Below are 26,326 nucleotides of genomic sequence, written 5' to 3'. Positions count from 1 at the left end.
ACTTGATTTGGTTGACAGAGGCTTGGATGAACCTGAGGGTGACAGACCTCTTTTAGGAGCTGCATAAAACTCAGACTTATGCACGACAGCCTTGGCGTGGTGTGGGCACTGGTAAGGGGTGCAAGGCAAAGCACTGCAGGGGGAGGACCCTATAATCCGCCTCTGAGTCCTCTGTGAAGCAAACCTGATTTGCATGGAGGTAGGTGTCGGTCAGCAGAGCTCTTTGCCCTGAGTTTTCCTCACCTTAGAAATAGTGGCTCTCACTCTCTCCCCAAAAAGACACCAAGAGCCGTGTAAGATGTGGGAAGATCAGTTCTATATTTACCCCGCGGGAGAAATCAGGTCAATACTTCTCCCCTCTGGTTAATGCCCACTTATCTCTTGATAAGATTCCTAGCTTTTACCCTCAATTTCTGCCTCACTTAAATTGTAAAAAGGGAGGACATGCCAGGAGCCAAAACCTTAGCTAAGTCTCTCACATAACCGGTGAACAGACATTCCGATCATTGGAACTGCGATTACCATCTAACTGTTTGGAAAGTTGCTCACCCACCTCCTCCCCGCACTACCTTAGCAGAACTTCCTCATGGTGTGTGCTTAAAATGCGGCTGTAAAATAAAACTTTCAGAGCTTGATCAGAAACCTGTCTTGCTCTCATTCTTCATGTCTCTTGTTCCTGTCATTCCAGGTCATTAGGTTCCTAGCCCCTGATCACCGCCCCACTGGTCGGGGCATCTGGCGCCCGGATGTGGGACGAAGAAGCCTTCTGGACCTAGGAACTCCGCTGATCAAGGGGGTAGGCTTGAAACACGTGCACTCAACCAGGTGCACCACCACCTGGCCCCTATTATATGGATTCTTGTAACTTTGACAATTTGCATTTATCTGGGTTCATGGAGCTTTGGGAATCTATCTTTTTGTTTGTTTTAGTAAAAGCACCCATACCATAGAGCATACATGAAGAAAATATTTCACACAGGTGTTTGTGGCTGACAACAGCATTGCACGAGAAGTTATAGCTTCATTTATCTGAACCTTCAGCTCCAACACAAAATAAAATAACCTATAGGAAATGCTTATTTTTACAGCCAACTTGTTTTTGCACAAGGCTTCATTAATTAGTGTCTTTATGACAATGGATTACTGTTTGGTTCAGTGTCAAAGCAGTGGGTCTCCCACTGCTGAGTATGTGGCATGAACAGCTCAATTATAACACAAATATGAGGAGACTGAAGGTTGGAGTTCATAGAACACAGGATGCTGCAAGTCCCAGGTCAAAGACAATGTGCTGAGAAGAACGTAGCACATCCCCATGCTTGGTGCTGTCTGAATGGAGGTGCCCAGTCTGTCCTCTGCCAGTGCACCTGGATGAGCACTGTGTCCCACGGGGTTTCTCAAGCAACCTGCTCTCTGCTCCTCAGACAGGTGTCCTAGGCCAGTGATACTGCCCTGTAGGAATGATGACTTCACATCAACAGGTCTGCTGGAGGGGACATTTTCTCATTCCCACAAATATACTGTACAAAGTAGCTGTGACACTGAGTTTGGAGTATCGCACCAAAGTAAAAAACTCTGAGGGAAGGGTAAGCGTGGATTTTCAACTTCATTAAAGGGTGGCAGGTGTAGGGACACAGACCTATGGTGGTGGAAATGGTGTTAATATACAATCTTATTTACTTATAGTCTTACAAATCACTAACCAATATAGAAAGGAAAATTAAATCGAATGTTTCAAATGTTTTGTTGCATAGACGCCAGTTCTGAGTATATTATATTCCTTCAATATAAGCACTGAAGGTTTCAAAATGGTAACCTGATTGAATTTCAACAGTAGGATTAAATTATTAATAAATTTATAATAATGACATTTTCTTTGAAATATTAAATCACCTATAATCTTAGACCAGGGAGACCAGAAACAACTCGTCTTGTCAGTATAGAAGGTATAGTTATTTGTAAATAGGGTTAAATGACTCAAATCATGGTAAGGTCTTGTATGGTACAGTAAATTTTACCCATGAGTACAATTTCTACCAATTTCTACAGTAAATTTCAAAGTCAGCCAAACTTCCAAATTAACTTGTTTATAACAAGAATTATCTTTTGTCATTTAGGACAGGTCTAGAGCTGCCTGGTCTGGAATGCCGACCCTTTAGCTCCATTCATCTTAGCTCATAGGACACTTAATTCCACGCCAGGTGGCGCACTTCCTACCAAAGATTTAGAACCTAGATATACACCAGGGCCCATGAGATAAGGCACATGTGCACATGCACCCAGAAGTTATGGAAAAATATATACCTTAAAGTAAGAGTGCAGAGTAGTCTACAGGGACTCAATAAATGCAGCAAGCAAGTAGAAAGACCTAAATTTTAAAAAAGGCACCATCAAGTACTTAATCAAATATTTTCCACTTAGACCTAGATACCCACCTCACCTACTTCCTATTTCACTTCCTTCACTCATTCTAAGGCTAACCTTGTCAGACAGAATAAGGACTACAAAAGCTGCATAAGGTCAAGAGACCAGCTTAATCCAACAATAGCTCTCTTGGTCATTACCTGGCTTCCCCATCATCTGGGGCCCTCCTCATTATCCTGGGATTCCCATATAGATGGGATGGGACCTAGACTTTTTACAGACCCCTCTCTCCATCATCACTGGTCATCTTCATCAGGAAGAGCATCTTGGACCCTCTGTGGGCCTTTCCTAGGATCTTGCTCTCAATGTGGAACAACAGTGGTAAGGGCTGTCCCACTTTCTGTAGGGAGGCTGGGTCAACATACTTTGCCACTCATGGAATATTGGTCCTGTAATGAGTGCAGTCTCTTCCTGTAATGAGTGCAGCTTTCTTGTTTTATTACCAACTCTGAAACCATCTCCCCTAGACAATACCTTTAGCTCACCTGCATATTAGCTGTCTTCCTCAGGCAGAAATTGGAGTCATGGGCCACTTGGAATATACCTAAAATAGACTTCCTAACATTTCCCAAAATGGATATCCCAAATCTCATCTGCTATATTCTTACCTTTAGATTCCTGATTATTAAACAATTTGTTCTGCTTTATATCTTAATGCTTTTCAGCCATCAAGAGCAGATGCTACCATGATGCCAACCTGATTTCACTGGGCAGACAACCTCACCAATAAGCCCTTGAAACCCACCTCTCTAGAATTTAGCAGATAATGTAGGGAAAATAAATTGTCAATACTCTAAAGGGAAATGTTGGGATTTTCTGAAATGCACGTCTTGGATTATAAATTCCACAGTCCATGATATCCCTTTCCATAAGACTGAAACATATTTCACTGATGGATCTGCTAATGGAAAAGCAGGTATCTTGAGGCCCCATATAAATAAAAGCATTCAGACACCTTTAACATCTGTTCAACAGACAGAATTTGTACTTGCTGCACTCCTGAAATTTGTACAGAGTCCCATAAATATTATTTCAGATTAAGCTTACACTGTCAACCATGCCAAACCTTTGGAGACAGGTTTACTCTCTTCTGCTCACACTGTAATTTTTCCTCTGCTGACTGGGATCCAAGAAATGATTCGTGCATGAACTCACCTCTTTTTTTATCACCCACATAAGAGGTCACACAAATCTCCCAGGACATTTGACCTGGGGAAATGACAAGGCAGATTTTCTTAATCATCCTATCTTTATTTATCCAGACAAGGAACATACTGGCCTTCATTCCACCGCTTGCATATTCATTATAAAATTCCTTTGAGGGTTGCTGGAGATGAAGTGACTTCTTGTCCTATGTGTCAGCCACTTCACGTGACCACACATGTCTCTGGCATCAATCCACGCGGACTGTGTTCCAGTGATGTGTGGCAGATGGATATAACTCATGTGCCTTTTTTCAGCTGAAATTCTTATGTTCATGTCATCATTGATATGTTCTCCTTCTTTATCTGGGCTACTGTACAGTCAGGAGAAAAAGTGGGTTGTGTTAGATCTCACTGATTAGCTTGGTTCACTGTTATGGGAATACCTGCCATAATTAGAATAGACAATGGTACGGCCTATACCAGTCACAGCTTTAAGAAATTTGGGGATTCCTGGAAAATTAGACATTTTACTGGTATTCCTTATAATCTTCAAGAGAAGCCATAATTGAACATGTCCATGGTACTTTGAAAAAAAGTTATTAAAAAATTAAAAGGGGAAATGTATCACTTGTACAAAGACAACTATCTATAACATTATTTACTTTAAATTTTTTAATTTGCCACACAGAGATATATGTACTAGAGCTGATCAACACTATTCCAATTCAAAGATGATTGAACTTAATTAACCACTTTGGTATAAAGATGACAATAAACATTGGAAGCCCAGGACACTTTTTCACCCAAAAAGGTGAAAAAGTCCTTCATGATATAGGCTGTCATAAGACAGCAAAAAACCTGTTTCTGGCCATGATGGTGATTGTGTCTGTTACCACGAGTTCAACACCACTGACAGGGAAGGGAAATCTCTTGACACTCTTTGTGGCACCATATCATATGTTTTCTCTCCTACTTATGTTTTCTCTCTTACTTACTGGACTCAATGTTGGGTGCCTCATGGGAAAATCATGATTCTAGGTAAAAAATAGGGATTGGTGGACTGGGTTCTTCATGGGAATTTTTAAAATAATTATTCTGACAAGTATAATGCCACTGCTTGTGACTCTATCTCTCAGGTAGTATGGAACCCACACCTTTCACAGATTCTCTACCAATCATTCTGGTTTAATGGCCTGGCATGAATGAGGAGGGATTGGCTCCTCCTTGACCTCATCTATTAATTTCCCCTTTACAAGCAGGACCTGAACAATGGGACTTATGAGAGTTGCCTGCAGCCATCTGTAAAATAACCACTTGGACAGGAAATTTTTCAGGAACCTCCCAAAATATGGCTAAATATATGCTTTTGTATAATTCCACACATTATATCCAAACTTGTGTCAGCTTACCGTATGTTATAGCTATTGGCAGAATTATTATATAATGATACCCTCAAAAGTATAGAGTGTTTGAACTACTGTCTATATACCTGTCTACATTATTCTGTGACTTTGAATGTCTCATCTGACTCCTTGATACTTCTGAAGGCTCAACTGGGTGTCTGGTTACTGGTAAATAAGACCATACCTGGGAGGACACTCCTGTGTCTTGTATTATTGGCCAAGTTTTTGAACAATGACTTAAATGATCTAAATAATTTATTGGACCTTTGATTGCATCCTTAATAGGACTTATAACTTCCATGGTCTCCAAGTTCCTCAGGAGAGTTGACACTCTGTATTCAGTTTGGTGAATGACTCTAAAGTCCACGTTTGCACTCACTGATGAAACATGGATCTCCTCAAATTTGCTCCCTGAAGAACCACCCCCCACCCTGGGAATAAGGATAAAGTACAAAGCAGATACATATGGAAACCCCCCAGACCAATGGACAAAACAGTTGCTGGGAATATGCACTGCAATGGAACCACTATTTGTGAAGGACTCAGGATGATCTTGTACTTACTTTCCTAAAAACATTCCGTAACCGTGTCCAAAAGTTCTTCTTCCTCCGAGGTGTCTTCACAGCTACACACTGGCCTGAAAACTGGAGCCGACCTAGTGGGAAGCTTGGCAAGCTTTCAGGAGAGAAAAAGAAACTTTAAAAAAGTGCCTCATCACAGTTAACATTCTATACACACAAACTAGAATACTTCCCACTACACAAAATGCATTATCAGGCCCTCTGTGCAAAATGCATGAAGCAGAAGGCAGGGAGGCTCCCCAGGATGCTCCAGTGGACAGCCCTGTGGGAAGCTGAGAGCCTCTCTGATGTGGAGTCTCCATCTAAGGAAGACCTGGGCTGCAAACAATCTAGAGCAGACAGCATCTCACCCCCATGGCAGGACCACTTCCTCACTGGGAGCAGAGACTCCAATCCTCTAACCAGCTCCAATAAGCTCTCTGAGTGTGACTGGGCCCTGAATGGAAAGCAATGCAGACCAGTCACGGACTGAGTGTCAGAGAGCACTATGTCCTTCATGGAGCACAGCCTGGCAGATAACAGACATTCTACAGGCAATGCTTCCAGAAAGAGTTCACTGGGAGCAGAACAGATGGAAGCAGAGAGGAAGCCCCCACGAGCACCTGGAGCTCTGGCCGTATAAACAGCACAAGGCACCAGGAAGACTCACTGCCCCCCAGGGATAGAACATCCCAAACATGCTGGGAACATGGCAAATGGGCCAAGAACAAAAGGAAGCTCTCAGCCATTCGAGGTCTACAAGCTGAGGACAGGATGTTTTGCTAAAACTGACAGAAATCTTCCACTGGAACTCACCAGCTCACTGTCAACCCTGCAGCAACGGCAGGCGCAATGACAGCGTCATTTCAACAGATTCAGAGGAATGTTCTGGCATTTCTGGAAAACCAGTATTCTCACTTCTCACCCTCCACCCTCCCCCAAGAGAGGAGTCCTGGATGTCAGAATGTGAAAACTGCAAGACAAGCATGTTTCTAATTGGTGGTGTATGGGAGTCCCCGCTCCTTACTCTTGCATGTCCATCAGTTCCTGAGCACTTTGTCCTTTTATAAAATAATGCCGAGTGGGATGCCCTGAGCTGTTGCCACCTGCCTCTGCATCGGCTTCCATTCTGGCTACAGCCTGAAAGGAGAAGATACATGTTTTGTGACTTAACAACAGACTCAGATCATCTCAGAAATATCAGCTGGCATGAAGTTGCAGATGCTACTATGCTTCCATCTGACTTTCTTGGGAAAAGACCTCACCAGTGTACCCGGGACATAACCTCTCCTGAGCCCTGACCCACTAGGGAAAGATATAATATCCAGCAGAGAAACAATTACAGAAGCTAGAGCTTCCACCTGCTGCACATAAAATAAAAAGTTGGTCCACACACCAAGAGGGGGAGAAATATCAGAAGAAGATGACCAGAGGGCTCTGACTCCTTTTCCATCAGGACCCAGAGAGAGAAGAGGAAAAAGAAAGACATTACAAAGTAGGAATAGCTGTAGGTGTGACTCAGAAAAGAGAAGGCAGAACCATAGGAAAAATGGGAAAATATATAAAAATATAATTATAGATAACAGTCAACCCAGATCTGTGATCTTGGGAGAGGTAACATAGTTTTCTGTGGAGGGAATGGGGACACAGAACTCTGGTGGTGGGAATGGTGTGGAATCATTCCCCTACTAACTCAGTTTTATGAGTCAGTATGAAATCCCTAATAAAAAGTGAAAAGAGAAATACCAGCTATCAAGAGACCCAAGTGGCTAAGATTTTATATGAGAGTAACTAAACTTCAGGGTTTCATGGCTGTGCCACCTTGGGTGTAAAAGATGTGTCTCTTGTCTGACTGGGCTTGCCTGTGATACAGTAAAAGAATAGTCACAGGAACATCTGTGAGCTTCTGATGATGGGACAGATTCTGAGAGCTCAGCTCAGTGCACCTGGAGACAGGAAGAGCTTTTCAAAGCTGCTGCTTAGGGTTGTTAAAGAATAGTATCCTTGGAGGTCGGGCAGTAGTGCAACGGGTTAAGTGCACGTGGTGTAAAGTGCAAGGACAGGCATAAGGATCCCAGTTCAAGCCCCGGGTTCCCCACCTGCAGGGGAGTTGCTTCACAAGCAGTGAAGCGGGTTTGCAGGTGTCTTATCTTCCTCTCCTCCTCTCTGTCTCCCCTCCTTTCTCAATTTCTCTCTGTCCTATGCAACAACAACTTCAACAGCAAAAATAACAATAAGGACCACAACAAGGGCAACAAAATGGGAAAAATGGCCTCCAGGAGCAGTGGATTCATAGTGCAGGCACCAAGCCCCAGCGATAACCCTGGAGGAAAAAAAATAGTTTACTTGGGCTGGATTGTGGTGCCCTCAGTTGAGCAAACACTTGACCACTTGCAAAGATCCTGGTTGAAGCCTGCTGGGGGGAAACTTTACTAGTGGAAAAGCAGTGCTATAGGTATCTCTCTTCATCTCCCTCTCTCAATCTCTTCTTATCTCTCAGTCTCTCAATTTCCCTTTTACTAGCAAGTTAATTACAATATATATATTATCACTAAAACAAGAAGCTACTGGTGGTTCAATAATCTATCTTGTTATCCAATCATGGCTAACTATTCAGATAGAAAGAAAGGGAGAGAGAGAGAGAGAGAGAGAGGGAGGGAGACCACAGCTTGCCCCAAGTGCAAGGAGGACCAGGCTCACACCTGAATCACACACATGGCAAAGTAGGCACCTTCCCAGGTGAACTACCTTGATGGTTCAATCAAATCTCTTTCTAGAAATAGTACATCCAGTTAAAAAGGGGGAAATAATCAAAATTGAAACATTCAACTCAGGGCTCTATGAAAGTGACCCATCCATGGTCACACTGGATATTTCAGGTGAATTTCACCACCACTATTACAATGGCAGTTCTCATTATTAATGACTTGTCACGGTCATTGATAGTTACAAATAGCTATTCTGTAATAGCATATTGTAATTCTGTAATAGCTTATTGTAATTTGTTATTATTGTAATTTAGTCTTATTGTAATTCTGTAATAGCTTATTGTAAAAAGGAATGTGAACATACTAAATATTTTACCTTCCAATGATATTTACTTCAATCATTAGGCAAAGTAATGCAAGCTTGAGTACATACAAATATATCAAAAAGAGGACACAGGACAGATATGAGACACAAACACACACACACACACACACACACAGATATCTGCTTCCTCCTCCAGTTGTGTGGACCCCCCGAGCCCCACACATATAGTGATCTGGCCTCCTGATCTGCTGGCCCCCATGAACTGTGAGCACTGTGATGCCAGAACTCATCAAGCTCATGTCACACAATACCAGTTGAACAGCTGAATAAACAAATTATAGGAAGACTTGTTCCACTCTAAGTTGTCAAGTCTTTGAAAGAGAATGGCACTTTCCTGCTGTCTATGAAGAAAATTCTCTCCTTTGCTCAGAGAATCTATAATTTCTTGAAGCTGTGGGTTTCTATGACTGTAAGGAGCAGTGACTCTTGGAACAAACACACTGTTATTGGGGAATAACAGTGAACAGCTGAAAAAAACTAGAGGGAAGTGGATTGAGGAATTTGAAAAGTTTGAAAGGCTTCACATTTAAGTATTCCAATCTCTTGGCATAGCATGGAAAGAGAATCCAAACTATTTTGTGGACTCATGGGCAGAAGAAACATGAGAGCAGAGTTCAACCGGGTACAGAACAAATCCAGATGAAAATCCTCTCAGAACATCCCCAGAGACACTAAGACAGCACCTTGGCCACGTCTGCCCTGAGACTCGCCACTCTTGGTGACATGAGTGGGTTCAGTGCCATATCTGGAGGAGGGCTGCTCTGATTTCCTGGCTGATGGACGCTCAGGTCCCAACGCCATGTTGTTTCCTCCTCCTTTCTTGCTTCTTCCATGACAATATGCTGTACACTCTCAACCTACAAAATGAGAACAAAAGTCAAAATGTGGCATTTTCCAGTCATTCCCATTTTAATAAAATACAAATCAATGCTGCAGACGTGAAGGCATTTCTGGTGGAAGTACAACTGTTTTAGCAACTTTTCTTCCTAAGAATGCATGACTATTTCTTCATCTTGATGTCAATGTGCAAATATCACAGGCCTCTTTACATTAATTTCTTCAAAGGAGTCTCTTACAATCAATTTTCTGCTAAGACAATAGACCAGAGCTGGGGCAAAAAACTCACATACTTCAAAGTTCAAAGTTCTAACCATGGTACCATTCAAAAGCTGTGAGCAGTGCTCACTCTCTATGTAAACAGAAACCTCTCAATCTTTATAAAGATACAAGGTGGGACTTCTGGAGGCATGGCAGCAGCTGGCTTTTGCTCTCCTAATCAACTAGGAAAAGCAACAATAGTCACCTGGAAACTCAGCAACTGACTACCGGGGATCTCTTCAAAAACTCAACGAGCTACAGGTGAGTCCAAACATGTGTGGCTCTTGGACAGAAAGGAGCTGAGGGAAGAAATTCCTGGGACTAAAAGACAGTACTCAGCCATGGTTAATGCTTGTCTGGGAGTTTGCCAGCTGAGAAATACCACTTCCTGCTCTGAGGTTTAGCCACAAAAAGACCACTACAGATAAAAGGTACTATAACAGAATAAAATTAATTTTCTGCAGAAGCTTGTTTATTCTTTCAGAGAACAATTAAAGAAGGGTTTAGACTAAGCTACTCTTTCCTCCACTCTTTTTATATATCGTATCTATTTATTAATAAGAAAGTCAGGAGGAAAGAGAGAAAGAGCCAGGCATCATTCTAGTACATATGCTGCTAGCAATCAAGTCAAGACCCCATACTTGAGAGTCCAATGCTTCATCCATGGCACCACCTCCCAGACCACCCTCCCTTCTTTCTCTTTATCTTTCCTTACCAGTTTGTGGGATTGAACCTAACAGCTGGGAGCCTAAGGTCAGAGAGCTCTTTATATAACCATTTTGCTATATCCCCCAGCTAGTACTAAATTTTCTTAATCATCAAACCAAAATTTGAAGAAATTTTACAATGCAACACATTAAAGTGGAAGATTATTAGAAGATGTATTTGACTTAGGTATTCATGAATGTTGGGGAAGTGTGACATATCAGAAGCATTCTAATCTCTGCAAAATAGCACTAAAAAGAATCTGAGCTATTCTGTGGACATGGATTCACAGCGTTATGGTCAATGTTAAACCAGATACAGGAACTAAATCACCATCAACATTAACACACACCCATAGTTCTCCAAAGAAACCAACGCACCCTATCAGAAACGATGGTCACTTTCAGAATCAGCTCTACTTTCCTCCCAGTACACTTGTCCTTGACGGTCATAAAGATCAGTTGTCTGGACTCAGCTTCCTGTTGCCTTTCTGATGATGTCCCTTGGTCTTCAGCTTCCCTCTACAAGATCAGAGCAGAGCATCAAGATGTTAGAGATCTTCTAGCCGGTCTCATTTCAAAAAGAAAAGTAAAATCAAATCACAGTCCTCTACTGAGTCAGTCCAAAATGGAAGAATTATTGCTTTGCCAGCTGTTATGAATGCAAGTTTTCTTCCAGAGGAGAGTACTATTTCTAGTTTGATTTATACCTAGCACTTCTGATTAAACTTGTATGCTTTACCTAAGTCTCCCTGGAAATTTTTTAAATAAATAAAATTTCTGCTAAAGACTTAGTCCAGTAATGGCATATGGGATTTCTGAGGCATCAAGCTCAGTTTGGACATGTCTTTTGAGAGGGCTCAGAGGTGAGTTTCGATCACTCAGTCTAAGGAACCAAAAAAAGAAAATACTCTAAATGTAAATTTATAAAACTTACTATACATCAAAGAAAATACTTTGTGTCAAAACCTTTTAAATTCTTATTGGCAGAATAATTTTAAAAAAGATTTAATACTAACTTTAACATATAATCAGCCATGCTCAATAAAGGGGATATTTACAGAACATCATAATGGAATTCTGTTGGGAGCCAAAATACAGTCTCACCACCTTTGAGACGTAGATCCAGCCTGTGCACCTAGTAGCTGCTACCCCATGCCAGCCTGGTGCAGTGCATGACCTCTAGGCCTGATTTTACTTGTCTGTGAGATGGGGTGACAATCTCAGTCTAAACCCACAGGACGTCTATGAGAGTAATGGACACAACAGACACCTGGAGCTCACAGTGCAGTGCCAGGTAGAGAGTGGGGGCTACACAGAGCTTTTGATGAAGGTAGATGATATGGATTCCCTCCAGAGATGTATACTCTGTGGCCTGGTGTCAATCATTTCTCAGTATTAAAAACACTTGACAATTAAAAAGAGTGCAATTATCAGATATCAAAAATGAAAGACAAGCTCATGATTAAGTCTCGTGGTTCTATGAAAGCCACCAGTGATGTTTCTGCGAGAACTATCCTCACACGAGAAGTGTCCGTTGAGTTTCAACACCTATATTACAATGACCATTTTTTTCTTTTATTTATGTACTTATTCCCTTTTGTTGCCCTTGTTTTATTCTTGTAGTTATTGTTGTTGTTACTGATGTCATTGTTGTTGGATAGGACAGAGAGAAATGGAGAGAAAGGGGAAGACACAGACGGGGAGAGAATGACAGACACCTGCTGACCTGCTTCACCGCTTGTGAAGTGACTCCCCTGCAGGTGGGGAGACAGGGGCTCGAACCGGGATCCTTATGCCGGTCTTTGTGCTTCGCACCAGGTTCGCTTAACTCATTGCGCTACCGCCTGACTCCCTACCATTTTTTTCTACCACATAACATATAGGGTTCACTGCTTTTTAATATTCCATAGAAAATAAAAGAGTTAGTAAACTGATAAATGTGTTACCTTCCTATGTTTCCTTAAAACTCTAGGAGGAGAGATGCATGTACTGAAAATGGACAGATAATAGGTCTAAAAATGCAAACATCAGTACTGGCCAATATATTAAACACAGAATGTCAGAACAGATATAAGGTGTGAGGTGGAGGGGATGTGCTTCCTCATCCCAGTGTGGACCCTGTTTACACACCTGTGACCATGTTCTGACACTGCCTCTGGGCCGGCTGCCTCCCTCAGGTCTGGGGCCTCTGCGTGCGCAGGGGTAATAGCAGGCTCAAATCAAGCCCACCCAATACTTATGAAAGAGGTGAATGGATTGCAGTAAATGCTCATCACAAATCAGTTCTTGTTGTCTCTAAAAGGGAATGACACTCTAATTTCTGGGGGAAATTCTCTCCTCTTTTACAAAAGGATACTAACTCCCACTGGGAGTTGTGGACAATCATTGCAAGAAGCAGTGACTTCTAGATCAAAGACACTGGGGTATAAGACTCAATAGCTGAAAAAATAGGAGGGAAGTGATTGAGGGATAAAAGAAAACATGATGGAAGAACAGACCACTGGATGGTGGCATAGCAGTGAGAGCCCACACATTATCACATTCCAGGACTCAGGTTCAGGCCCCTGATCCCCATATGCAAGATGGCAGCTTTATGAGTGGTAAAGCAGACTTACTGGTGTCTCTCTCTCTCCTTCTCCATAACCTTCTTCACTCTTGATTTCTGTCTCTATTCAGTAAATAAATTCATTAAATTACATCAAAATGCAAGATATTGGAGCCGGATGGTGGTGCACCTGGCTGAGTGCACACATTGCAGTGTGCAAGGAGCCGGGTTCAGGCCCCTGTTACCCACCTGCAGGGGAAAGCTTTGCAAGTGGTGAAGCAAGGCTGCAGGTGTCTATCGCTCGCTCTCTCTCTGTCTCCCCTTCCTCTCAATTTCTAACCCTGTATAGCCAATAAATAAATAAAGATAATAATAAATAAATAAATAAATAATGCAAGATATCTATATCCCCTTCAAAAAAACAAATTTAAAAAATTTGGAAAAGTTACTCAATATCTCTAAGGAAAATTCTACATTCTTTTAAAAAATTTAATTATCTTTATTTATTGGAGAGACAGCCAGAAATTGAGAGGGTAGGGAGAGGTAGAGAGGGGGAGAGACAGAGATACCTGCAACACTGCTTCACTGCTTGCGAAGCTTTCCCCCTGCAGGTGGGGACTAGGGGCTTGAACCTGGGTTCTTGTGCTTAGTAACATGTGTGCTCAACCTGGTGCACCACCATCCAGCACCCTCTGCACTGTCTTGTGAGCTTCAGTGCACAGGTATAGACAAGGTATAGGAACATGGTATTACTAAATTAAAATCCACATATAAGACACCAGAAGTACCCCAGGCACCACCTTGGATCTTAAGTTCAAATTCACTGTCAGCGCAATTTCATCCAGAGGGTCATCTATCTCCACCTGGACATGAAAGACCCTCATTCGGGGCTCTTCGTTCTGCAGAGTTTGAGAAGATTTACAGTCTTCGTTGTCCACCTACAGACAGAGAAAAGCATCAGCATCAATCAGATCACCTAGCTGGTGCTATGCTTAATAAACTAAAGTAAATTCTAACTGCAGAAGTCTACTAATTCATTTTGATGAAGCATAAATGTTGGGGAAGCTGGAAGTTCAGACAGATGTTTCTCTCCAAACAGAATAAATACTGTGCACCTCCTCTAAGGAAGTATTTGCTTTAAATACTAAGGCCCAAAGTCCAATGTTCAATCTTCAGCATCATCAGAAGCCAGAGCTGAGCAGTGTTCTTATATAAAAACAAAAACAACCATATATAGGAAACCTACAGCTAACATCATACTCAATGGTGAAAAACTGGAAGCATTTCCCCTCAGATCAGGAACTAGACAGGGCTGCCCACTATCACCATTACTATTCAACATAGTGTTGGAAGTTCTTGCCATAGTAATCAGGCAGGAGCAAGGATTAAAGGGATACAGATTGGAAGAGAAGACGTCAAACTCTCCCTATTTTCTGATGATATGATAGTATATATAGAAAAACCTAAAGAAGCCAGCAGGAAGCTTTTGGTAATTATCAGGCAATATAATAACGTGTCAGTCTACAAAATTAACATACCAAAATCAGTGGCAATCCTTTATGCAAACACTAGGTTGGAAGAAGTTGAAATCCAGAAATCAATTCCTTTTACTATAGCAACTAAAACAACAAAATATCTAGGAATAAACCTAGCCAAAGAAGTGAAAGACTTGTATACTGAAAATTATGAGTCACTACTCAAGGAAATAGAAAAAGACACAAAGAAGTGGAAAGATATTCCATGTTCATGGGTTGGAGGAATTAACATTCTCAAAATGTATATACTACCCAGAGCCATCTACAAATTTAATGCTATCCCAATCAAGATCCCAACCACATTTTTCAGGAGAATAGAACAAATGCTACAAATGTTTATCTGGAACCAGAAAAGACCTAGAATTGCCAAAACAGTCTTGAGAATCAAGAAGAGAACTGGAGGCATCACACTCCCAGATCTCAAATGATATTATAGAGCCATTGTCATCAAAACTGCTTGGTACTGGAACATGAATAGACACACTGACCAGTGCAAGAGAATTGAGAGCCCAGAAGGAAGCCCCCACACCTACGGACATCTAATCTTTGACAAAGGTGCCCAAACTTATTAAATGGGGAAAGGGGAGTCTCTTCAACAAATGGTGTTGGAAAAAATGGGCTGAAACATTAAGAAGAATGAAACTGAACCATTATATTTCACCAAACAGAAAAGTAAATTCCAAGTGGATCAAATACTTTGATGCTAAATCAGAAACTATAGTCAAAGAATCTTCTAAAAGAAAACAAAAAGTCTGAGGGTGGTGATATCTGGGGAGACACCTGCTATGCCAAACACATGACCTAGGCTTGAAGTCCTGGAACACCACATGGGTGTGTGATGGCATTGAGAAACGCTTGGTATGGGGTGTCTCTTCCCCTCCCAGTCTTCCTCTGTCAGGAAATGTCAGCCCATGGCAGCAAGATAGCTCACGTAGGAGGGTGTTTACTTTGCTGCACAAGAACCCAGTTTCCAGCCCAGCCTCCCCCACACTGAGGAAAGCCTCACTGTTATGATGCTGCCCTCACTATACAACTGTCCATCTTTTTTTATTTATAAAATGGAAATATTGACAAGACTATAGGGTAAGAAGGGTATATTTTCACACACAATATTCACCCCCAGAGCTCCATATCCAATCTCCTCCCTTAATAGCTTCCCGATTCTTTACCCCTCTGGGAGTACGGACCCAGGATCTTTGTGGGTTGCAGAAAGTGGAAGGTCTGGCTTCTGTAATTGCTTCTCCATTGAACTTGGGCATTGGCAGGTGGACCCATACTCTCAGCCCGTCTCTCTCTTTCCCTAGTGGGGCAGTCTTTTCTTGTCTGAAAAAATCTGGCCTTGATTAGTGATGACCAGGCATCAACATCAATAATTTCTTGGGGGTGGGGAGGAGTTGAACAATTAACTTGGAATTCTACAGAAGCTCATGACTGACGATCTCTCTCTCTTCTTCCTCTCATTCTCTACTTCTTTGTTCATTATCATTTGGCTTTATATATTAACTCTTCTTTCAGCCACCAGGTTCCAGATGCTAAGATGACGCCAACCGGACTTCCCTGGACAGATAGATGACCCCACCAATGTGTCCAGGAGCCCCACTTCCCCAGAGCCCTGCCACTTTCTGCACCCCATAATGACCCTGGGTCCATATGCCTATTGGGTAAAAGAATAGGAGAGCTATCAAAGCAGGGGATGGGATACAGAGTTCTGCTGGTGGGAATTGTGTGGAGTTGTACCCCTCTTATCCTGTATTTTTTGTCAGTGTTTCCTTTTTATATAAAAAAAAAAAAGAAAAAAGAAAACTAAATCCTAACAAATGCAAAAAGAAGTTTTAAGTTTTTTCATAAAAGAAGTTTTAAATTCCACAGAAAATTGCTCATTCTTCTAGACAAAGCAGGGATCAGTGTAACTTCTTTTAACAATCACACTTTCTAGACCTGGATGTTAGACCAGAAACAATCAAATACTTAGAGGAAAACATTGGTAAAACAGTTTCCCACCTAAAGCTCAAGGACATCTTTGATAAAACAAACCTAATTGCAAGGAAGACTAAAGCAGAAACAAACAAATGGGACTACATCAAATTGAAAAGCTTTTGCACAGCCAAAGAAACTATCACACCAACAATGAGACCACTCACAGAATGGGAGAAGATCTTCACATGCCATACATCAGACAAGAGACTAATCACCAAAATATACAAAGAGCTGAGCAAACTTAGCACCAAAGAAGCAAATGACCCCATCCATAAATGGGCAGAGGTTATGAACAGAACATTCACTCCAGAGGAGATCCAAAAGCTAACAAACATATGAAAAACTGCTCCAGGTCACTGATTGTCAGAGAAATACAAATAAAGACAACACTAAGATACCACCTCACTCCTGTAAGAATGGCATACATCAAAAAGGACAGCAGCAACAAATGCTGGAGAGGCTGTGTGGACAGAGGAACCCTTTTGCACTGCTGTTGGGAATGTAAATTGGTCCAGCCTCTGTGGAGAGCAGTCTGGAGAACTCTCACAAGGCTAGACATGGACCTTCCATATGACCCAGTAACTCCTCTCCTGGGATATGCCCCAAGGACTCCATAACCCCCAACCAAAAAGAGGTGTGTACTCCTATGTTCACAGCAGCACAATTCATAATAGCTAAAACCTGGAAGCAACCCAGGTGCCCAACAACAGATGAGTGGCTGAGAAAGCTGTGGTCTATATACACAATGGAATACTATGGCAGCTACTAAGAACAATGAACTCAACTTCTCTGACCCATCTTGGTCAGAGCTAGAAGGAATTATGTTAAGTGAGCTAAGTCAGAAAAATAAAGATGAGTATGGGATGATCCCACTCATCAGCAGAAGTTGAGAAAAAAGATAGATCAGAAAGGGAAACTAAAAGCAGGATCTGACTAAATTGAAAGTAGGGTACCAAAGTAAAAACCCTGTGGTGAGGGGGAGGGTGAACATGCGGCTTCCTGATCTAGCGGGTGGGTGGGATGAGACACAATCTTTTGGTGGTGGGAATAGTGTTTGTGTACACTCCCATTAAATTGTAATCATATAAATAACTAATTAATATGAGAGGGGGAAAACCTGATTGTATGTCTAACAAAGGGACTTTTCAAAGTTAATCCAATTACTAAATAATGTGATGTTAATAACTATCCATTGTCTTCTTGAACCCTAAGACAGCAGGAACCTCACATTTCCACTATAGAGCCTAAACGTCCTTTAGTCCTGGGACCCTAGGGTAGGGCCCACCTTCCCGCATGCTTCTCCCAATTCTTATCAAATAATATTGCATCAGCCGATCGCAACCTAATCAACACAACAAGTGTCACCTCAACATGCTTCAGCTCAGACTGCGTCCAGAGACTTCAGGTGTGGAATGACAACCCTTCAGCTTCATTACGGGTGAGACCTTTCCTCTCATAGCATTCTCTAATTCCATCCCAGGTGGTTCACTTCCTAACAAAGTCCCAAAACCTAAATATACACCAGGTTCCAGGAGATAGAGCATATGTTCACACATATCCATAACCTAGGGCAAAATATAACCCTGAAAGCAGTAGTACACTAGAGTTTGCAGTGAGTACCCCCCCTACACTTCATCTCCACTATTCCAACCTTTGGGTCCATTATTCTTCAACAATTTGTTTGGCTTTGTATGTTAACGCTCTTTTCAGCCACCAGGTTCCAGATGCCATCAGGATGCCGGCCAGGCTTCCCCCACCAATGTGTCCTGGAGCTCCGCTTCCCCAGAGACCCACCCTACTAGGGAAAGAGAGAGGCAGACTGGGAGTATGGATCGACCAGTCAACGCCCATGTTCAGCGGGGAAGCAATTACAGAAGCCAGACCTTCCAGCTTCTGCAACCCTCAACGACCCTGGGTCCATGCTCCCAGAGGGATAGAGAATGGGAAAGCTATTGGGGATGGGATGGGAGATAGAGATTGGATGGCAGGAATTGTGTGGAGTTGTATCCCCCCATCCTATGATTTTGTTAATGTCTCCTTTCTTAAATAAAAAAGAAAAAAAGAAAAAAGAAAATTTGAAATTAATTTAAAAAACCATTACACTTTCTTTGTTCCAATTTTATGTATTCACTTGTATCGAGGGGGTGATGCTTTACAGAGCAATCACTGACATATGCTTATAGTTTCAGTATGAAATAGGCTCCCAAAGTTTTCTTCATATTCACCCTCTCCCTCCCTCCCTCCTTCCCCAGAGTCATAAGATTTGCTGCAATACACCATATCCAGTTCATGTTCACTTTGTGCTCTCCCTTCCCCTCCCTGCTTTATTAAGTTCAGCTAATAAGTGAGACCATTCGCTATTATTTACTTATTTTAATTAGAGAGATGGGGTAGGTGGGAGGGAGAGAAAATGATCAGAGCACTGCTCAACCTTGGCTTATAGTGGTTGTGGGAATTGAAGCTGAGAACTCAAGAGCCTCAGACATTAGACATTTTTGAGTAACCATTATCCTGTCTCCCACTACAATCTTTATAGTCTTTGTCTGCAGGCAATATTACTTACAGAACAGCCCCACAGAAGACTGCATGAAGCTGAAATGCAGTTTTCACCTCCTCTGAGAACTAGATCAGATCCGTGTCCAGCAAATGCCACAGTAGCCTGATACACTGGGGCACATATGTGATTTCTATAGGGTTGATTCTGTATGTCTGTGATGGGGGGTCACCACAGTCTGAATCCCACAGGAATGTCATTATCAGTAGACCTGATAAGATGCCTAGAATACCCACCACATGACACTGCCAGCTATAATATAAACTTGTTGAATGTACATGCTGAGGGTTTTAGTGTGAGTTTTCTACAAAGTTTCAATGTAATACTTGCTGCAGTAACTTCTACTTTTGTTTAATTGTCATCATTGAGCTTCATCTCTTTCATGAACTTATAGAAAGATAAGATACCACAGCACTGTGGCCCTTCCAAGTGTGCTGGAGGCTGGGGCTCAACCCGGGCCACACTGATTTCTCCTCGTCAGAAATACTATGTCCATTAGGAAAACAATGATGTCACAAGTGGAAGAGAGAAAGCAAGAGGAAGGCAAGCTGTTGCATCTGAGACCGTGTTCTGGAAGGTCATCAAGAACCACTCAGGACAGAGCAATGATCACAGGAGATGGGCAGATCTGAGGTGTGAGATGGAGACAGAAGATGTGTTTCCTGCTCCAGCTGTGTGAGGACCTCTGCCCCCACCCCTGGGACCCCAACCTCACACAGCCTCTTGGTCTGCTCTTTTTCCCCATGGGCTGTGAGCACTGCTAGGGCAGTCACAAGGTCCTGCTCAGATCCCCTAACACTTGTGTGTGACACAGGTGAAGGTTGGTTTTCATCACCTTAAAAGAGCCTGGCTGGGGGCCAGGTGATGGCACATCCAGAAAAGCACACAGGTCACCCTGAGCAAGGACCCTGGGTCAAGGGAGCACGGCACCACAGTGAAGCAGTGCTGCAGGTGACTCTCTTTGTCTCTTCCTCTCTATCTCCTGCTTACCTCTCAGTTTCTCTTATTGCTATCCAATAAATAAATATTTAAATAAAATAAGTGGCACCATCCTGTTTCTGTATGTTACTCTCTCCTCAATCTCAGAGTCTATCCCTTGCTTGGACTAAAGAAGTCAGTCCTTCTAAACCACAGTGACTCTTGGATCAAGAACACTGGTAAAAACAGGAAAGAGTTCACTGATCTAGAAAGCAATAATTAGAGATTTTTAAAAGTGAATGTTGCACACTTCAGAAGCAGGCAATCTCAGGCCTATTAGCACTGCGAACAATCCTGATACTTCAGGCACTGAGTAAGTGGAGAGGTGAGAACAATTCTCAATGGGGTACAGAACAAATCACCCTCCAGACCCCACAGGAGCTCCCCAAAGAAAATAGGGCACCACCAGGATCCCGGGTCCCTCCTTCAAAACCAACTCATCACCCACCTGCCTGGAGGGCTCCCCTTCCTCAGAGAGACACAGCTGCACCTCTCTGGAAGCCTCCTGGGTCTCTCCAAACCCCTTCAGTTCCACAGGATGCTCCACCTTCTTGGTGTCCGTGAGTTCCTCATCCTCCTGCCCCTGCTTCTCCTCCTCATCCTGCTCCTGTACCTCATTCTCCCCATCCTTTCCTTCCTCTCCCTCCTTTGGCTCTTCCTCCTCTTGCTCCTCCTCCTTTACCTCCTCTTCTTTTTCCTTCTCTTCCTCCTTGTCCTCCTTCTCTTCCTCCTTGTCCTCCTTCTTATTCCCCTCCTCCTCCTCCTCCTCCTCCTCATCTTCTATGTTCATCAACATCACCACTTCCTCTTCAATCTCATCCTCTTCCAATATGTTCTCCTCTTCCACCTCTTGCTCCTCTGACTTCTTTTCTTCCTCCTCCTCCTCCTTCACCTCCTCAACTTCCTCAACTTCCTCCTCCTTTGAAGATTTTTCCTTCTCTGACTCTGCCTCCAACATTCTCAGATTATTGTGTTCTTCTTCCTTGGCCTCTTTGGGCAACTCCTCTTCCTCCATGTGATCCTCCTCATTCTTTTGAGCTTGCTCACTCTTCCCCTCCTCAGGATCACTGTGTAGAAGCTCCAGCTGCTCCACCTGCAAGCAAACAGGTTTCTTGAGATGTTCTTCACACTATACAATTGTTGACAGCAAAACATCAAAGTGCAGCAGGTCTTGTTGACATTTCCATTGTTAATAAGTGTGAATAAAATCTAAATGCAGACATGCACTAAATGCTTAAAGCACTGACAGAGGCTAGCAGTGAACATCTGACAAACTAGAGGGAAAATTAATGTAGGGATTTAAAAACCATGAATGAGGGTGTCATTTCAGCAGCCTCCTAATCTAAGGGGAGATGGCTCTGAACACAAGTCAAAACAACTTCAACTAAAATGCAGAGACATAAGACTATGCCAAACTGGGATCAGAACAAACCACCACCTAAATCACATCCCCAGTGAGGATCAGAGAAGAGACCAGGTACCTCCTGGGGTATGGGGGCATCTTGGATAACCAGCTGCTCCATGTGAGCTCTGGGCTCACCCTCGGCCACACACAGGCTGGAGGGGACAACCACATCTTCCTCCTCCACTTCCTACAAAAGGACGGCAGACAGCACATTAGAGCAGGTACATTTCCTTATCAATTATAAACTACATACAGACACGTGGCTATCAGTCTGATGGAATCACTGTTATTCTTTCATTCTCTCTCTCGATTTTTATTATTGCCACCAGGATTATCATGTGGGGCTCGGTACCAGCATGACCAATCCATCGCACCTATTTTTTCCTATTTCTTGTTTATTTGTTTGACAGAACAGAGAAATTGATATGGGAGAATAAGATAGGGAGGAAGAAAGAGAGTGAGAGGCACCTGTACTTGCTCCACCTGAGGAGAATGGACTAGAGGTCCCCACAGAACAGCTCCTACTTCACTGCCTGGCAGCCAGGCACAAAGCCTGGGGGCCGCCTGGCTGTCCCTGCTGGTTCTCACTCAGAGCCCCATCATTCCATTCCAGACACACTCACACCAAGGAGGGGAATTGGCGGTCTGAGGGCCTGGACTCCACGAGCTCAGCTTAGAGGCTCCAGAGCATCTGCTTCAATCCTGCCCATGTGTCTTGGGGAATGATCATGAAGGACCAAAGGGATCAACCACCACCTGACTCAGCCTCCTCTCAACACCCCTCCTGGGAAGTCCCTCTCCACCCCACAGCCCCACACAGCCCCCCCCCCCCCACACACACACACTCACTCTGCAGAGGCAGGGGCAAGGGAAGCTGTCCGAGGAGGCCTGGCCTGAATGGCCCTAGGACTCACTGTTTTACCTGAGGGAAGACTCGGCAAGATGGAAATAATTTCCATCCTGAGCAACAATTTATTTCCCGCCAACGTTTCATGTGTTCTGGCGATTATTTCTCCCCAAAACAGGCAAATAACAACAACAAAACGCACACACCACGTTTTCACAGAAAAAGGGTTGGGTAAAATGAACTGGGTAAGGGGCAGTTTAGTTGCTGGGTTACAGGGGTTCCATGTTCTACTGACATCATCATAAGGACAGTGACCTCACTTCCTGTGGGCAGAGTCCCTTGCTCACATGACACCTGTCAAATAGTGCTTTCCATGTCCAGGCCACCCTGAGGTTGTAAAATGAGTTCAAGGCTATGGACAAGTCTTTAATCCAGTAAAATAATATAATTTTTTAAAATGAACTTATCGTGTTTTCTCTGACTGAATAAGAACCCAACCTTTCCTTCTTTAGGACCTTAACAGGAGTAGTTTTGTTTAAATCTAAACATGCAAACAGCTTTAGTCAACGAGAGATTTTTAGATATTAATGGTAATTCCTAAATCCTTTATTTTTAAATTCTGTACATTTATTGCTAAAATAGTCTTGCTTGTAGTAAAAAATTGATGTGGGAAATAATAAATTTTGATAAAATTATGACAATAATGGTTGAGCTCTTGTCTCAAAATTTTGAATCATATGTTGAATGGTATCGCAGAACATAGTTAAAGGACAGTCACAGTATTCCAGAATAACAGTAATTTTGTTAAAATCAAAAACTCCATAAAAAGATTATACTGTTGCTGTGGTTTCATTAAAAAATAAATAGATAAAGAATAGGAAAGCTATCGGGGCTGGGGATGAGACATGGAGTTCTGGTGGTGGGAATTGTATGGAGTTGTATACCTCTCATCCTATGGTTTTTATCAGTGTTTCCTTTTTATAAATAAAAATTAAATAAATAAATAAATAAATAAGTAAAACCTTGTTTCAAAACCTTGTTTTAAAGTACAATAAATCTGAATTGACTCATTATGACTGAGTTGCACTCTCACAGTTTGGTTTGTGATATTTTTGTTTATCTCTAATACTTATGGTATATTTTAATCAGAATATCCACAAACATGAGACCATTTAAAATTTTACAATATTGGGAAATATTGAGATAAAAAATGTCACCATGCTAATATTTTTTTCTTGGTGATCCTCTCTTCTTTATTAAATCTCCATAGAGAGTTCCTACCTTATATTAGTAGAGTGAGGAAATAATCAGCATAACTTGAAATGGCTTATAAGAAAACTGAAGCCTAAGTTTTGTTTTTTTTACTTCTAGAGTTGTCTTTCAGTCTATACCTTAATGTAGGATGAAAATAGCTTGTTGTTACCCTTGATACTCATAGAAAATCTCAGATATTCAATTATTAATTCATTAATAATGCTAGTGGTCCACTCCCAAATATTGCTTTACTGATTCTGAATGGGATTCTTAAAAGATGCAGACATTTAAACCTTCAAGCCAATATAATCCTGGTTCCTCTTTGGCATCCAATAGAATAGCTGAAAAGAAAAGAAAACTGTGCTTGTGGCAGTACTATGTGGGAATTTGTCACTGTTCATTAAATTCACTGGATAAAACAATCATGACTTCATACAGAGTAAGTAAGCTGACAGACACTTGCAAAATTATTCAGAAAAAAATTACAACATTTCCTGAGATTGGAATATCCTTATCAATCTTGAGGAAAGGGATTCTGTTCTGTTGGTGACCAAGTATTTTAAAGGCAAAGTGAATATCCTTGGACTAAGTAACATACTTCAGACTCTAAACCTTTCTCAGCTAAATTTGCAGACGTCATGGGGGGCATGTGTGTCTGTCCTCCTGAATGGTGGGAGCTGAGGCTTATCAATACCCTCCTGAGATAGAGCCTTTGGAGAAGGAATCTCAGTGATGAAATATAATTTTCTGAGAGCCGTATTATGTTGACTAAACATAGCTTGTGATATTGTAGTAAAAAAAAAAGAAGGAAGGAAGGAAGGAAGGAAGGAGGGAAGGAAGGAAGGAAGGAAGGAAGGAAGGAAGGAAGGAAGGAAGGAAGGGGTCCCATTCACTGCCCAGCTGTTCACATCCAAATACCTATATCCTTCAATGGGAATCTGTTCTATAAATGAAGAAATGATGGTTGCAGAGAGAAGCTGTCTTCTAATAAATTGATGTTTAGATAGATAATTATACTAGATAATGATTTTTATACTAAAATACTGGAAGGGGTCATGAAATGCAGGGAAGAAACACTGTCAAACTAAGGGATGAAATATTCACTAAGATTTAATTTTCCCTTAATTTTTAAGCCTAAATGTTACTTCATTTCCAGTCTACATACAACTATGAATCATTACTACAGTTGGTCTCTGTGCTGAATTTTAATCAAGAGGCTGCAAAATATAAAAGCAACACTTCTTTTTTAAAAATTTTACAGGCAGGGTTGTCACTGGGATACCATGTCTGCATAACTCCATAGCTCCCTGCTGCCATTTTTTTTTTTTTGATAGAGGATAGACAGGAGAGAGAGAGACGCAGCCCTGCTCTACTGCCTATGAAGATTTTTCCCTACAGGTGGTGACCAAGGGGTTGAACCCAGGTCCTCATGAATGCTGACAAGTGTACTCTACCAGGTACACCCATCTCCAAAGGCAAGACTTAAAATAGGAGACTACCACCTCTCAGAGGATGGACAGCAACATTACCTGAAGGGAGAACTGATGATTTATTTGAACTCTGGGCCCACTTAGTAACACACAGGGGGAGAAAGTTTAGTGTGGAAATAATATAGAGGGTTACAATAAAGTGTTTTCACTGTCAAGCTAACAATAATAACCGTTATTATTATTAATTATTTGACTGTGAAAGCGCTTAATTAGAGAGCTTGGAGTCTCCTCTGCACCTTCTTCCGGCCATCTGTCCTTCTGTGGTGGCAATATGAGGTGGCCCCGCATGAACTCCCAGCTATACGGGGACAGCCTGTAGACCTTGTTATGGGGCTCAGACATAGCAGACAAGGCTGACACCATACCCGAATTCCAAGAATCACAGATGAGGAGGTCAAAGTGTCAGGTCTAGGAGATGCTTTCCCTGCAGCCCCACCTGTTCCCCGACATAGTGACCCACCTGGCACCCAGGGTAGCCCCAGCTCAGATTTTTCCATAGCACAATTACTATAGTATCTGTGTTACAACTCTGAACGGTTATGAGTTCCTTTCGTATCACCTTTCAGTAGTCCCCATTTCCCCTTCCCACCAGAAGCCACTCACAGTATCACAACGTGATCCACAATCACAGTCTAGTCTGGCACCTCGAGCCTGCTTTCTGTCTCCTTAGAGGTTGACCAGGTGCCTAATTCAAGTGGGAAAGGGAAACAACACAGCAGAGACAGATGAGAACTGTTAGAGCTTCACTTTGTGGCACCCGGGCCTTCATGACTTCTCTTTATCTGCCTCCCACGTGATGAGTGTTGGATCAACTTTCACATTTTATTCACCTCATTATCCTCTTAATCAGAATTAAAAAAATTGGGGCAGCCTCACCTATTTGAAGCTTGAAACCTTTACTCTTAAATCACTACAATCCAACTAATTCAAACAATTCTTACTATCTTTTAAGATAAATAAATGTACACATATACAAAGAGGCAGATTAGAGATATTGAGAGGAAAGGGGAGAAAGAATGAGGGAGACAGATACCTGCAGCACAGCTTCACTGCTGGTGCTGCTTCCCCCTGGCAGGTGAGGACAGAGGGACTTGAACCCAGGTTCTTGTTCATTTTAACCCAGTGCATGCTCTGGCTGCACCACTACCTACCCCACAACTCTTATTCCCAGTCTCAAATTCTGAAAGCCAAAACCGTTGGTTCAGTTAAATCAGTTGGGATTAACAACTGTTATTTTGCCCCATCCCTGGGTGATGAACTTCCTTTATTGGATGAGCTCTTGGATGGGGCAGGCGGGATAGTTCTGATTGGTTC

General features: G+C 42.3%; 2 protein-coding genes across 8 annotated transcripts in view; both read right to left on the bottom strand.

Moving 5' to 3' along the window:
* The window catches only part of ARF1 (ADP ribosylation factor 1), a 442,994-nt gene that overhangs the window by 328,055 nt on the left and 88,613 nt on the right, over positions 1 to 26,326 (bottom strand). The window lies entirely within an intron of this gene.
* LOC132540350 (cilia- and flagella-associated protein 251-like) lies at positions 3,652 to 26,082 on the bottom strand. 7 transcript variants are annotated; one of them, XM_060197401.1, is made up of 10 exons: positions 26,046 to 26,082; positions 23,660 to 23,863; positions 21,498 to 21,608; positions 20,465 to 21,109; positions 13,773 to 13,910; positions 10,806 to 10,946; positions 9,306 to 9,479; positions 6,557 to 6,669; positions 5,529 to 5,644; positions 3,652 to 3,934 (listed from the first exon to the last, which is right to left on the bottom strand). In XM_060197401.1, the coding sequence occupies exons 2-10, from the start codon at positions 23,702 to 23,704 to the stop codon at positions 3,897 to 3,899; spliced, it is 1,521 nt and encodes a 506-aa protein (XP_060053384.1). In that variant the 5' UTR covers positions 23,705 to 23,863; positions 26,046 to 26,082; the 3' UTR covers positions 3,652 to 3,896. The 7 variants fall into 7 exon arrangements, with proteins under 7 accessions (XP_060053384.1, XP_060053386.1, XP_060053383.1 ...); XM_060197403.1 differs by lacking the exon at positions 26,046 to 26,082 and having other exon boundaries at positions 23,660 to 23,888; XM_060197400.1 differs by lacking the exons at positions 23,660 to 23,863; positions 26,046 to 26,082 and adding an exon at positions 22,344 to 22,639.

The sequence above is a fragment of the Erinaceus europaeus genome, chromosome 9 (genome assembly GCF_950295315.1).
Source record: "Erinaceus europaeus chromosome 9, mEriEur2.1, whole genome shotgun sequence".
NCBI lineage: Eukaryota > Metazoa > Chordata > Mammalia > Eulipotyphla > Erinaceidae > Erinaceus > Erinaceus europaeus.
This window is presented reverse-complemented; position numbering and strand designations above follow the sequence as displayed.